The 13,998-nt window shown below is 45.8% G+C and overlaps 1 protein-coding gene across 1 annotated transcript in view; it reads right to left on the bottom strand.

The window, feature by feature from the left end:
• Nucleotides 1–13,998, bottom strand: part of sppl2 (signal peptide peptidase-like 2) — a 24,597-nt gene continuing 10,599 nt past the window's right edge. Inside the window, exons 5-15 of the mRNA XM_062992820.1 lie at nt 13,943–13,998; nt 13,573–13,697; nt 9,089–9,185; nt 8,762–8,860; nt 8,334–8,415; nt 8,174–8,248; nt 5,983–6,045; nt 5,137–5,236; nt 4,975–5,052; nt 4,549–4,709; nt 1–1,328 (exon numbers count right to left, since the gene is read on the bottom strand). The exon at nt 13,943–13,998 is cut by the window's right edge and continues 84 nt beyond it. Of these exons, the coding sequence (XP_062848890.1) occupies nt 1,089–1,328; nt 4,549–4,709; nt 4,975–5,052; nt 5,137–5,236; nt 5,983–6,045; nt 8,174–8,248; nt 8,334–8,415; nt 8,762–8,860; nt 9,089–9,185; nt 13,573–13,697; nt 13,943–13,998 (1,176 nt within the window). The 3' untranslated portion in view covers nt 1–1,088. The remainder of the gene's footprint in view (nt 1,329–4,548; nt 4,710–4,974; nt 5,053–5,136; nt 5,237–5,982; nt 6,046–8,173; nt 8,249–8,333; nt 8,416–8,761; nt 8,861–9,088; nt 9,186–13,572; nt 13,698–13,942) is intronic.

Raw genomic sequence — 13,998 nt, 5'->3', positions numbered from 1 at the left:
ATACAAAAATTAAAATATTTTATTATGAAAAGAAGCCAGAAATCAACGAGCATCAGTTAATAAATAAATAAATAATAATTAATAAATTAATAAATAAATTATAAATAATAATAAACAATAATAAAATAAATAATGATGTAAATACAGTAGAATTGCATATCAGAGCCTCAGTACATGTACAGAACCCTGTAGTTATGTTATTGCGCCCCCTGGTGGCCCCTCATCACACCCACTGCGTTATTCTGCTAATTATGACATCGGTTTCGGCCCCGCCCACCGCCTCAGATCGGCACCTGAAACAGCTGGCACAGCTGGCATAGTGGGAGCGACGTCCTGTTACTCTGGGATGAACTGGCACTTTTGCATTGTGCCCAAGCGGCTCAGAACCCACTGCGACCCTGACCAGGATAAAGCCGTTAGAGCATGTGAGTAGCGCTCTGCTTTATACTTATACCGGTCAGGGTTGCTGCGGGTCCAGTGCCACACAAACACATTTTGAATTCATACAGCGTAACCCAGCCAATCAAATCACGAGTACACGTCTCGTAACCGTGGTAACGGCGTCAGCGTCTTTTACTTTTGTTCTTTTTACTGTTCACGCGTCACAGCTTAGCGTGAAGGGGACCAGCGGAGCGTCGCTAATATGGTACATCTTAAAAAAAGCTATAAAACCAAACGCGAGGCCGCGTTCACACGGGCGTTCTGGCGTATGGACGCGAGTTGCTGGTGTGATTGTGGGCGGAGTTTATCCTTCCACAATACTGGTGAGATTAAAAATGGCTGCGTGCTGATTTAGTACAGAATGATGTGCATTGGGACACGTCACGTTTGAAGATGAGCGCTAATGGTCGTGGTTAGCTTCTCATTCATTTCTCTTATAGCCCTGAGTGACTGAATCTGGGCGTCTGATTGGCTGGTGCATGGTCACATGTGGCGGTGCCTTTCGTAAACCGACCACGTATCATTATGGTTAAAATCAGATCAGGGCGTGGCCGCGTGTTCGGCCGATGCCCAGAACGTCCGTGTGAACGCAGCCTAGTTTACATAATCCCGGTCGGTCGCGTCTAAAATTACAAACGCCACGCCCGTCAGTCCCGTTCAGCGCGCGTCTCCACTGTAGCGGGAGGAGGAGGAGGTGGACGCTCCTCGTCTGTAGCGGGAGGAGGAGATGGTGAACGTTCCTCCTCTGCTGCTCCGTCTGGAGGAGGATCTTCAGCCTGACATTCACACCCGTCAGGTCCCTCGGGGAGATCCGGCTCCTGATTGGCCGTCGGCGTCTCGGCCGCGCTCTGCGTCTGAGGGACCGGCTGCATGGCAATGGGAGTGGGCTGGGGAATGAGTGCAGGTGAAGGTCAGTGTGGGCTGCAGCCCGAATCACATCATTATAGAAGATTGAGAGCTGTGTGTGTAGTAGAGTAGTGTGTGATTTGGGACACAGCGCCTGAGTGTGTGTAGTAGAGTAGAGTGTGATTTGGGACGCAGCGCCTGAGTGTGTGTAGTAGAGTAGTGTGTGATTTGGGACACAGCGCCTGAGTGTGTGTAGTAGAGTAGAGTGTGATTTGGGACGCAGCGCCTGAGTGTGTGCAGTAGAGTAGTGTGTGATTTGGGACGCAGCGCCTGAGTGTGTGTAGTAGAGTAGTGTGTGATTTGGGACACAGCGCCTGAGTGTGTGTAGTAGAGTAGAGTGTGATTTGGGACGCAGCGCCTGAGTGTATGTAGTAGAGTAGAGTGTGATTTGGGACGCAGCGCCTGAGTGTGTGTAGTAGAGTAGAGTGTGATTTGGGACGCAGCGCCTGAGTGTGTGTAGTAGAGTAGTGTGTGATTTGGGACACAGCGCCTGAGTGTGTGTAGTAGAGTAGTGTGTGATTTGGGACGCAGCGCCTGAGTGTGTGTAGTAGAGTAGTGTGTGATTTGGGACACAGCGCCTGAGTGTGTGTAGTAGAGTAGTGTGTGATTTGGGACGCAGCGCTTGAGTGTGTGTAGTAGAGTAGTGTGTGATTTGGGACGCAGCGCTTGAGTGTGTGTAGTAGAGTAGTGTGTGATTTGGGACGCAGCGCCTGAGTGTGTGTAGTAGAGTAGAGTGTGATTTGGGACGCAGCACCTGAGTGTGTGTAGTAGAGTAGTGTGTGATTTGGGACGCAGCACCTGAGTGTGTGTAGTAGAGTAGAGTGTGATTTGGGACGCAGCGCCTGAGTGTGTGTAGTAGAGTAGAGTGTGATTTGGGACGAAGCTCCTGAGTGTGTGTAGTAGAGTAGTGTGTGATTTGGGACGCAGCACCTGAGTGTGTGTAGTAGAGTAGTGTGTGATTTGGGACGAAGCTCCTGAGTGTGTGTAGTAGAGTAGTGTGTGATTTGGGACGCAGCACCTGAGTGTGTGTAGTAGAGTAGTGTGTGATTTGGGACGCAGCACCTGAGTGTGTGTAGTAGAGTAGAGTGTGATTTGGGACGCAGCGCCTGAGTGTGTGTAGTAGAGTAGAGTGTGATTTGGGACGCAGCGCCTGAGTGTGTGTAGTAGAGTAGTGTGTGATTTGGGACGCAGCGCCTGAGTGTGTGTAGTAGAGTAGTGTGTGATTTGGGACGCAGCACCTGAGTGTGTGTAGTAGAGTAGAGTGTGATTTGGGACGCAGCACCTGAGTGTGTGTAGTAGAGTAGTGTGTGATTTGGGACGCAGCACCTGAGTGTGTGTAGTAGAGTAGAGTGTGATTTGGGACGCAGCGCCTGAGTGTGTGTAGTAGAGTAGTGTGTGATTTGGGACGCAGCGCCTGAGTGTGTGTAGTAGAGTAGTGTGTGATTTGGGACGCAGCACCTGAGTGTGTGTAGTAGAGTAGAGTGTGATTTGGGACGCAGCACCTGAGTGTGTGTAGTAGAGTAGTGTGTGATTTGGGACGCAGCGCCTGAGTGTGTGTAGTAGAGTAGAGTGTGATTTGGGACGCAGCGCCTGAGTGTGTGTAGTAGAGTAGAGTGTGATTTGGGACGCAGCGCCTGAGTGTGTGTAGTAGAGTAGTGTGTGATTTGGGACGCAGCGCCTGAGTGTGTGTAGTAGAGTAGAGTGTGATTTGGGACGCAGCACCTGAGTGTGTGTAGTAGAGTAGAGTGTGAATTGGGACGCAGCACCTGAGTGTGTGTAGTAGAGTGTGATTTGGGACGCAGCACCTGAGTGTGTGTAGTAGAGTAGAGTGTGATTTGGGACGCAGCACCTGAGTGTGTGTAGTAGAGTAGAGTGTGATTTGGGACGCAGCGCCTGAGTGTGTGTAGTAGAGTAGTGTGTGATTTGGGACGCAGCACCTGAGTGTGTGTAGTAGAGTAGAGTGTGATTTGGGACGAAGCTCCTGAGTGTGTGTAGTAGAGTAGGGTGTGATTTGGGACGCAGCACCTGAGTGTGTGTAGTAGAGTAGGGTGTGATTTGGGACGCAGCGCCTGAGTGTGTGTAGTAGAGTAGTGTGTGATTTGGGACACAGCGCCTGAGTGTGTGTAGTAGAGTAGTGTGTGATTTGGGACGCAGCGCCTGAGTGTGTGTAGTAGAGTAGTGTGTGATTTGGGACGCAGCGCCTGAGTGTGTGTAGTAGAGTAGTGTGTGATTTGGGACGCAGCACCTGAGTGTGTGTAGTAGAGTAGTGTGTGATTTGGGACGCAGCACCTGAGTGTGTGTAGTAGAGTAGAGTGTGATTTGGGACGAAGCTCCTGAGTGTGTGTAGTAGAGTAGGGTGTGATTTGGGACGCAGCACCTGAGTGTGTGTAGTAGAGTAGGGTGTGATTTGGGACGCAGCGCCTGAGTGTGTGTAGTAGAGTAGTGTGTGATTTGGGACACAGCGCCTGAGTGTGTGTAGTAGAGTAGTGTGTGATTTGGGACGCAGCGCCTGAGTGTGTGTAGTAGAGTAGTGTGTGATTTGGGACACAGCGCCTGAGTGTGTGTAGTAGAGTAGAGTGTGATTTGGGACGCAGCACCTGAGTGTGTGTAGTAGAGTAGGGTGTGATTTGGGACGCAGCGCCTGAGTGTGTGTAGTAGAGTAGTGTGTGATTTGGGACGCAGCGCCTGAGTGTGTGTAGTAGAGTAGTGTGTGATTTGGGACGCAGCGCCTGAGTGTGTGTAGTAGAGTAGTGTGTGATTTGGGACACAGCGCCTGAGTGTGTGTAGTAGAGTAGAGTGTGATTTGGGACGCAGCGCCTGAGTGTGTGTAGTAGAGTAGTGTGTGATTTGGGACGCAGCACCTGAGTGTGTGTAGTAGAGTAGGGTGTGATTTGGGACGCAGCACCTGAGTGTGTGTAGTAGAGTAGGGTGTGATTTGGGACGCAGCGCCTGAGTGTGTGTAGTAGAGTAGTGTGTGATTTGGGACGCAGCACCTGAGTGTGTGTAGTAGAGTAGGGTGTGATTTGGGACGCAGCGCCTGAGTGTGTGTAGTAGAGTAGAGTGTGATTTGGGACGCAGCGCCTGAGTGTGTGTAGTAGAGTAGGGTGTGATTTGGGACACAGCGCCTGAGTGTGTGTAGTAGAGTAGGGTGTGATTTGGGACGCAGCGCCTGAGTGTGTTGAGTAAGAAAGCGGAACTGACCAGCGTGGCAACGCCGGTCCAGAAGAGCTTGATTTCGGAGCGGCACAGCGCCACCACCAGGCTGAAGAGCAGCGAGGACGGTACCAGGTACAGCAGAGCCGGCTGAGCCGCATTCATCAGTAACACAGCTACAAAGGTCACGACCATCCCTATAGAGTACCCTACACACACACACACACACACACACACACACACACACACACAATATATATATACATATTACACACACACACACACACACACACACACAATATATATATACATATTACACACACACACACACACACACACACACAATATATATATATAAATATTACACACACACAATATACATTTAACACACACACAGAGTGGTGTGAAAAAGTAATTGCCCCCTGTCTGACCCGAAAATGTGGGTTCTGTGCAGTGTTGCAGTGTGAGACTCACCCAGAGTGGACGCCAGGTAATAAACGTGTGATGACTGTACCAGGACGTCGAACCTGTGGCAGTACACCACCAGCAGCCCTGATGAAGGAACCAAAACCTCCTCGTTAATGATCCCGCTCACACGTATTATTCAGCGTGAGCTAACACCACAGCGGACGCTACCTGGGATGAGGATATCTCCGAAGCCCAGGATCAGGAACGGCTCGCCACACAGCACCAGAGAGGAGAAGCTTAGGTGAGGAACTTTCAGGACCATTGGGAGCTGCGAACACACACACACACACGTTTATTGGTGTATGTAAACTTCTGACCCCACCCCCCCGCTGGAAAATGACCAGAATAATAATGTTGTCATAAAGCATGAAAGATCGAACCCGATACACACTTCAAACTTCAAAGCCTGGACATGCTGCTGCAGTCAGGGTTGCCAGATTTAAGTTCACTAAGCAGCTTCAAACTGTTTTCACTTCACAAACCAGACAAACTAATAAATAAAATGTAAAGCAAATCACCCAGAATCACTAATCCAGGAACCAGGACCTGGTAACTGATCCTAGCAGCTAAATTAGTCCCGCTGTCGGTATAGTAGTTAGTGAAAGAAATAATCATCGTATGTGCACGTCTGTTATGTTAAATGACTACAGTCGTGGCATTTAACAGACATGTTAATAATATCCGAGCAATTTAGGGGTCAGGGGCCTTTCTCAGGGGCCCAACAGTGAGGGTGGGGCTTGAATATACGTATATACATAAATACAGAGTGGTGTAGCTCAGTGATATATGTGCAGTAATATAAATATATACTTATATTTTCAGTATTTAGCAGATGCTTTTATCCAAAGTAACTTACAATTGAGGGTTAAGGGCCTTGCTCAAGGGCCCAACAGTGGCAACCTGGCAGTGGCGAGGCTTAAACCAGTGACCTTTCGATTACTAGTCCAGAACCCTAATCACTAAGCTACACCTGCCCAATCTGAGTGCAGATAGATGTGAACATGTGAACGTTACCTTCTCGTTTGTGGATGAATTCGATGGACCTACTCCTACTTCGACCATGATGCTCTCTCCATTCTGCACACACACACACACACACACACACACACTATTTATTTCAGATAAGGACGCAGTGGCACGAAGTTTACACAAAGTTCAGCAGATGAACGATCTAAATCTGCCTGGTTCCACGGCGCCCCCTCTGGCCGAGGAGGGTCGCAGGTCTACACAAGCCTCTTGCTGCACCCATCGATGGGTTCATACCCATTACCCAGTATCTGAACATGTATGGAGGACCACACTACTCTCTCTGTGCTCCTCCTCAACCTTACAGTAGGGGTCACTGTTGTAGCAATAAGGAGGTTGGATCACATCCAGTCCGCCTAGGGTGGCCAGCCGTCCGGCTTTAGGTCGGACAGTCCGGTCTTTCAGCTGCCAGTCCTCCGCCCATGCAACGCTAGCACGGACACTTAAAAATCCTCCTTTTGGAGTGAACTGGTTACATTTTTTATCAATATTATCTGCCATTGGCTCAGGAACATGTCAAAACAAATGCTTTGTATTTCATTGGTTTAACAGCCTCGTTTGACTGCTTGTAGTGCTACCACTGGCCAATCGCAGAAGGTCCGCCCTCTAAATGCTAGTCTGTGATTGGGTGGTTGAATTTCGCCCGCCCGCTCTGTTCTGCATACGCACGCCCTGATATTGCAGAGTGAGACGTGGCCCTGGGTCAGCAGGGGAGGGGCTTCAATCAAAATCGTTCGACCAATCACAAACTAGCCGCCACTATGACATCACCACATTTGCCGGGCCTTTCTCGTTTTTCTCCTTCTTTTCTATTTTTCCGCATTTTTTAACCTCAACCAGAGAAAAAAGCTCCGTTGCCACGCACACACTGAATCCCCTTGTTATAATACATGCTTCACATGTACTGTAGTAGTACCGTTTTTTTTTGCTTTACACAGAATAATATTTAACATATTGTAGCTAGCCTTGGCTTGGCTAATCTCTCATAGCTTTTTGCTATGCTAGCTGGTAGTAGTTAAGCTAGCTGGCTAACCTAATAGTAAATCTGAGACATTTATTTCATGCTTTGCACACTGTTAATGTTTTGCTTGGAACAATGATTTCCAACATTCTATCAAATACCGAAAGTAACACAGTTGCCGGATCTTTTAGCTTGCATACTCATTACCTAGCTAGGATTAGCCAGAGCGGTAGAGAGAACAGAGACTCTCCCACAGGGAACCGCTGTAACGGGGGCGGTGACATTTTTCTGTGCAGCTTCCGGGTTGTGGAGCTCTGAATAGTTCCAAACATCCCATAGAGCCCCATTCATTTCCACTACTTATCATCATTTTTAGCTGTATGTTGCTTTGTTTTAAAAAAAGAATGAATTTAATGTCATTAATATACTTAATACTGTTATTGTTTAGCATTTGCTCAGCACTAAATGTTACATGTTTATCTTAATTAATAGGTATAACTGAATTTAGCTCAGTCAGTTAAGCTTAATTAATGACACACGAGTCTTTTCACCTAAAATGAGGTGATTAATCAAGAGTCCTGTTACAGAAATGATCATAAAACATTAGAACCACAATAAATCATTATACTTTTACTAGAGTAATATTTTACCTTGGATATCTCTACTTTAACTCACTACATGGTTTGTGTACCTTGTCCACCACTTACATTAGACAAAATGAACTTGTGCATATTCATAATGAATTCATTCATGTATTACATGTAGGAATCAATGATTAATCACTCATGAAATAAGAGATGAATGAAGCTATGTCATGTACCTGCACTATAATGTTAAAGGTACGGTAGTGTGTTTATCAATCTGTTCATTCAGTGCAGGTAAACATTATGAATCCAGCACATGACTTAGTGTTTAACCAAAATCATTATTATTATTATTATGAATCCTCAGGAAAGTGAAGGGAGATTAGTTTATGCAAAAAACAAAACATAAACTCTTTAATCTCTGTACTGTATATTGTCTCTACTGTACTACTTAATGATGTGGCATTATGTAATGTATGCTAATATAATGTACTGTCCGCTGAGTGACCGACGAGGCCGGTGGTACCACCATCACTTACCTGTGAGAACGTGAGGGCCCAAGTCTCAAGACACCGTCTCTAGACTTATGAAACAGCCGAAACAAAACAAACAAGAGCTACAGCAACGGACGTACCTCTGTGAAAAACGGCGTAATGAAGACGAAGAAGATGTCGTACACTAACAGCGCCCCCAGCAGTAACACGCACGCCTGTGCAGGAAGAGTGAACAGCGCTGATCAGGGAACAGTCAACAGTGAGCAGTGTGAACAGCTACGACCGGAGGCCTGAACTCACTTTGAAACTGGGGAGCTGGAAGGTTTTCAGCATGTAGAGGCAGAAGGCGACGCCCAGTGTGTCCTGCAGCATCCACGCCCACCTGAAACACACACACACACACACACACACACACACATAACCATTTAATTATACAGATGATCTTAAGACCTGAAGTTGCTTAGAAACTCCAAGTGACATTGTGGGGTTGTGTTAGACACACCCCGGAACCTCGGCCATCCCCCCCTCCCCCCACGAGACAGCTAATCGTGTCAAAAATTCCCACAGACACACTCCAAAGTCTTACAGAAAGGCTTCCCAGAGGAGTGGATGATATTAAAGCTACAAAAGAAAGACGGAGCGATTCAGTATCAGTGCAACACGTGTGTGTGTGTGTGTGTGTGTGTGTGTGTGTGTGTGTGTGTGTGTGTGTGTGTGTGTGTGTGTACCTGTCCTCGTTTCGGAACACCACCCAAGTGACGCTCACACTGGCACAGAACAAACCCAGCAGCAGCTTCCTCACCTCCGGCAATTTAGTTTTCGGAAACCTACACACACACACACACACACACACACACACACACTCTCAAACTCAAAAGAAGCTTTATTGGCATGACAAATAACACACACACACAGAAAAATACTTCAAAGAGAATGTCCAGTGATGGGGGTTTGGGGGGAGGGGGTAGGGTGTTCAGATCAAATACATATTTGAACAACACAAAGGAACTGGACCGGGGTGCACAAACTTTTGCTCAGGACTCTGCGTTGCTCACCTGCACGTTCCACAGGGGATTCGGCGGACGAGAGGCCAGAGGCAGTTATACAGTCCCACACAGGAGGTGATGCAGAACAACCCAATAATCACATACACTGTAACACACACACACACACACACACACTGAACTTAGAACCCTTAACACTAACCCTAGAACCCTAACACTAAACCTAGATCTCTAACCCTAACCCTAGATCTCTAACCCTAACCCTAGATCTCTAACACTAACCCTAGAACACTAACTTTAACACTAGATCCCTAACACTAAACCTAGATCTCTAACACTAACCCTAGATCTCTAACACTAACCCTAGATCTCTAACACTAACCCTAGATCTCTAACACTAACCCTAGAACCCTAACACTAAACCTAGATCTCTAACACTAACCCTAGATCTCTAACACTAACCCTAGATCTCTAACACTAACCCTAGAACCCTAACACTAAACCTAGATCTCTAACACTAACCCTAGATCTCTAACACTAACCCTAGAACCCTAACACTAAACCTAGATCTCTAACACTATCCCTAGATCTCTAACACTAACCCTAGATCTCTAACACTAACCCTAGAACCCTAACACTAAACCTAGATCTCTAACACTAACCCTAGATCTCTAACACTAACCCTAGATCTCTAACACTAACCCTAGAACCCTAACACTAAACCTAGATCTCTAACACTAACCCTAGAACCCTAACACTAAACCTAGATCTCTAACACTAACCCTAGATCTCTAACACTAACCCTAGATCTCTAACACTAACCCTAGAACCCTAACACTAAACCTAGATCTCTAACACTAACCCTAGATCTCTAACACTAACCCTAGAACCCTAACACTAAACCTAGATCTCTAACACTATCCCTAGATCTCTTACACTAACCCTAGATCTCTAACACTATCCCTAGATCTCTAACACTATCCCTAGATCTCTAACACTAACCCTAGATCTCTAACACTAACCCTAGAACCCTAACACTAAACCTAGATCTCTAACACTATCCCTAGATCTCTTACACTAACCCTAGATCTCTAACACTATCCCTAGATCTCTAACACTAACCCTAGATCTCTAACACTAACCCTAGATCCCTAACACTAACCCTAGATCCCTAACACTAACCCTAGATCTCTAACACTAACACTAGATCTCTAACACTAACCCTAGATCTCTAACACTAACCCTAGATCTCTAACACTAACACTAGATCTCTAACACTAACCCTAGATCTCTAACACTAACCCTAGATCTCTAACACTAACCCTAGATCTCTAACACTAACACTAGATCTCTAACACTAACCCTAGATCTCTAACACTAACCCTAGATCTCTAACCCTAACCCTAGATCCCTAACCCTAACCCTAGATCTCTAACACTAACCCTAGATCTCTAACACTAACCCTAGATCTCTAACACTAACCCTAGATCCCTAACACTAACCCTAGATCTCTAACACTAACCCTAGATCTCTAACACTAACCCTAGATCCCTAACACTAACCCTAGATCTCTAACACTAACCCTAGATCCCTAACACTAACCCTAGATCCCTAACACTAACCCTAGATCTCTAACACTAACCCTAGATCTCTAACACTAACCCTAGATCTCTAACCCTAACCCTAGATCTCTAACACTAACCCTAGATCTCTAACACTAACCCTAGATCCCTAACCCTAACCCTAGATCTCTAACACTAACCCTAGATCTCTAACACTAACCCTAGATCTCTAACACTAACCCTAGATCCCTAACCCTAACCCTAGATCTCTAACACTAACACTAGATCTCTAACACTAACCCTAGATCTCTAACACTAACCCTAGATCTCTAACACTAACCCTAGATCTCTAACCCTAACCCTAGATCTCTAACACTAACCCTAGATCCCTAACACTAACCCTAGATCCCTAACACTAACCCTAGATCTCTAACACTAACCCTAGATCTCTAACACTAACCCTAGATCCCTAACACTAACCCTAGATCTCTAACACTAACCCTAGATCCCTAACACTAACCCTAGATCCCTAACACTAACCCTAGATCTCTAACACTAACCCTAGATCTCTAACCCTAACCCTAGATCTCTAACACTAACCCTAGATCTCTAACACTAACCCTAGAATCTTAATACTAACCCTAGATCTCTAACACTAACCCTAGATCTCTAACACTAACCCTAGATCCCTAACACTAACCCTAGATCCCTAACACTAACCCTAGATCTCTAACACTAACCCTAGATCTCTAACCCTAACCCTAGATCCCTAACACTAACCCTAGATCTCTAACACTAACCCTAGATCTCTAACCCTAACCCTAGATCTCTAACACTAACCCTAGATCTCTAACACTAACCCTAGAATCTTAATACTAACCCTAGATCTCTAACACTAACCCTAGATCTCTAACACTAACCCTAGATCCCTAACACTAACCCTAGATCCCTAACACTAACCCTAGATCTCTAACACTAACCCTAGATCTCTAACCCTAACCCTAGATCCCTAACACTAACCCTAGATCCCTAACACTAACCCTAGATCCCTAACACTAACCCTAGATCTCTAACACTAACCCTAGATCTCTAACCCTAACCCTAGATCCCTAACACTAACCCTAGATCCCTAACACTAACCCTAGATCTCTAACACTAACCCTAGATCTCTAACCCTAACCCTAGATCTCTAACACTAACCCTAGATCTCTAACACTAACCCTAGAATCTTAATACTAACCCTAGATCTCTAACACTAACCCTAGATCTCTAACACTAACCCTAGATCTCTAACACTAACCCTAGATCCCTAACACTAACCCTAGATCTCTAACACTAACCCTAGAATCTTAATACTAACCCTAGATCTCTAACCCTAACCCTAGATCTCTAACACTAACCCTAGATCTCTAACACTAACCCTAGAATCTTAATACTAACCCTAGATCTCTAACACTAACCCTAGATCTCTAACACTAACCCTAGATCTCTAACACTAACCCTAGATCCCTAACCCTAGAACACTAACTTTAACACTAGATCTCTAACACTAACCCTAGATCTCTAACACTAACCCTAGAACACTAACTTTAACACTAGATCTCTAACACTAACCCTAGATCTCTAACACTAACCCTAGATCTCTAACACTAACCCTAGATCTCTAACACTAACCCTAGATCTCTAACACTAACCCTAGATCCCTAACCCTAACCCTAGATCCCTAACCCTAGAACACTAACTTTAACACTAGATCTCTAACACCAACCCTAGATCTCTAACACTAACCCTAGATCCCTAACACTAACCCTAGATCTCTAACACTAACCCTAGAACACTAACTTTAACACTAGATCTCTAACACTAACCCTAGAACACTAACTTTAACACTAGATCCCTAACACTAACCCTAGATCTCTAACACTAACCCTAGATCTCTAACCCTAACCCTAGATCCCTAACCCTAGAACACTAACTTTAACACTAGATCTCTAACACTAACCCTAGATCTCTAACACTAACCCTAGATCTCTAACACTAACCCTAGATCTCTAACCCTAACCCTAGATCTCTAACCCTGGAACACTAACTTTAACCCTAGATCTCTAACACTAACCCTAGATTTCTAACACTAACCCTAGATCTCTAACACTAACCCTAGATCCCTAACACTAACCCTAGATCCCTAACCCTAGATCCCTAACACTAACCCTAGATCCCTAACACTAACCCTAGATCTCTAACACTAACCCTAGATCTCTAACACTAACCCTAGATCCCTAACACTAACCCTAGATCCCTAACCCTAGATCCCTAACACTAACCCTAGATCCCTAACACTAACCCTAGATCCATAACACTAACCCTAGATCTCTAACACTAACCCTAGATCTCTAACACTAACCCTAGATCTCTAACCCTAGATCTCTAACACTAACCCTAGATCTCTAACACTAACCCTAGATCCCTAACCCTAGATCCCTAACACTAACCCTAGATCCCTAACACTAACCCTAGATCCCTAACACTAACCCTAGATCTCTAACCCTAACCCTAGATCCCTAACCCTAGATCCCTAACACTAACCCTAGATCCCTAACACTAACCCTAGATCTCTAACACTAACCCTAGATCCCTAACACTAACCCTAGGTCCCTAAGTCACATGATCCATAAAGGTTCATTTTGTATTTTCTATGTTGCCTGAAGAGGGCGCTCACACATGCGCTACACATGTAGATGACGCTAGCTCACTAACACTGGGGTCCAGGGTTCGAATCCCCAGCCGTGCTATCAGCTGGTTGGGTGTCTACATATGCCTCTGTATCGGCATCGTCTCTAGGAAAAAGGGGGGGGGGGGGGGTCGAAGCCCTGTGATGGACCGTCGTCCTGTCAGAAGGGGGCTAATGTAGGAAAACCGGACCCACTGCAACCCTGACCAGTGTGTGTGTTATAATGTGAATTATTTAAATACCCAGATAATCGTAGAACTGATAAAGAAGCACCAACAGGACGCAGCACGCCAGAACCCACAGTCCAATCACGGTGGAGGTGACGTTCACCTTCCCCTCACTCTCCTGACTCGACGGCTTCAGCCGCCTGACACACACCCACACACACACACACACACACACACACACACACACACACACACACACAGTGAGCAGTATTAATGTTAGAACGGTACACTGTATATAGTTAATGACCTTTAAAAAACAGCTGTAGGATGCGATTTGGAACACAGCCCGCCTCGACTCTTACTGTGAGTTTATAAACTTCAAGAATCCCTCACAAGATTCCCCAGAGCACAAACTGGTCTCGGTCTCGGTTCCGGTTCTACTCACTGGTTTATTTCTCTGACTCCAGCCCAGTATCCTCCGCCCGCTACTGTACCCACCGC

This window comes from Trichomycterus rosablanca, chromosome 4, assembly GCF_030014385.1.
Source record: "Trichomycterus rosablanca isolate fTriRos1 chromosome 4, fTriRos1.hap1, whole genome shotgun sequence".
NCBI classification, from domain to species: domain Eukaryota; kingdom Metazoa; phylum Chordata; class Actinopteri; order Siluriformes; family Trichomycteridae; genus Trichomycterus; species Trichomycterus rosablanca.
This window is presented reverse-complemented; position numbering and strand designations above follow the sequence as displayed.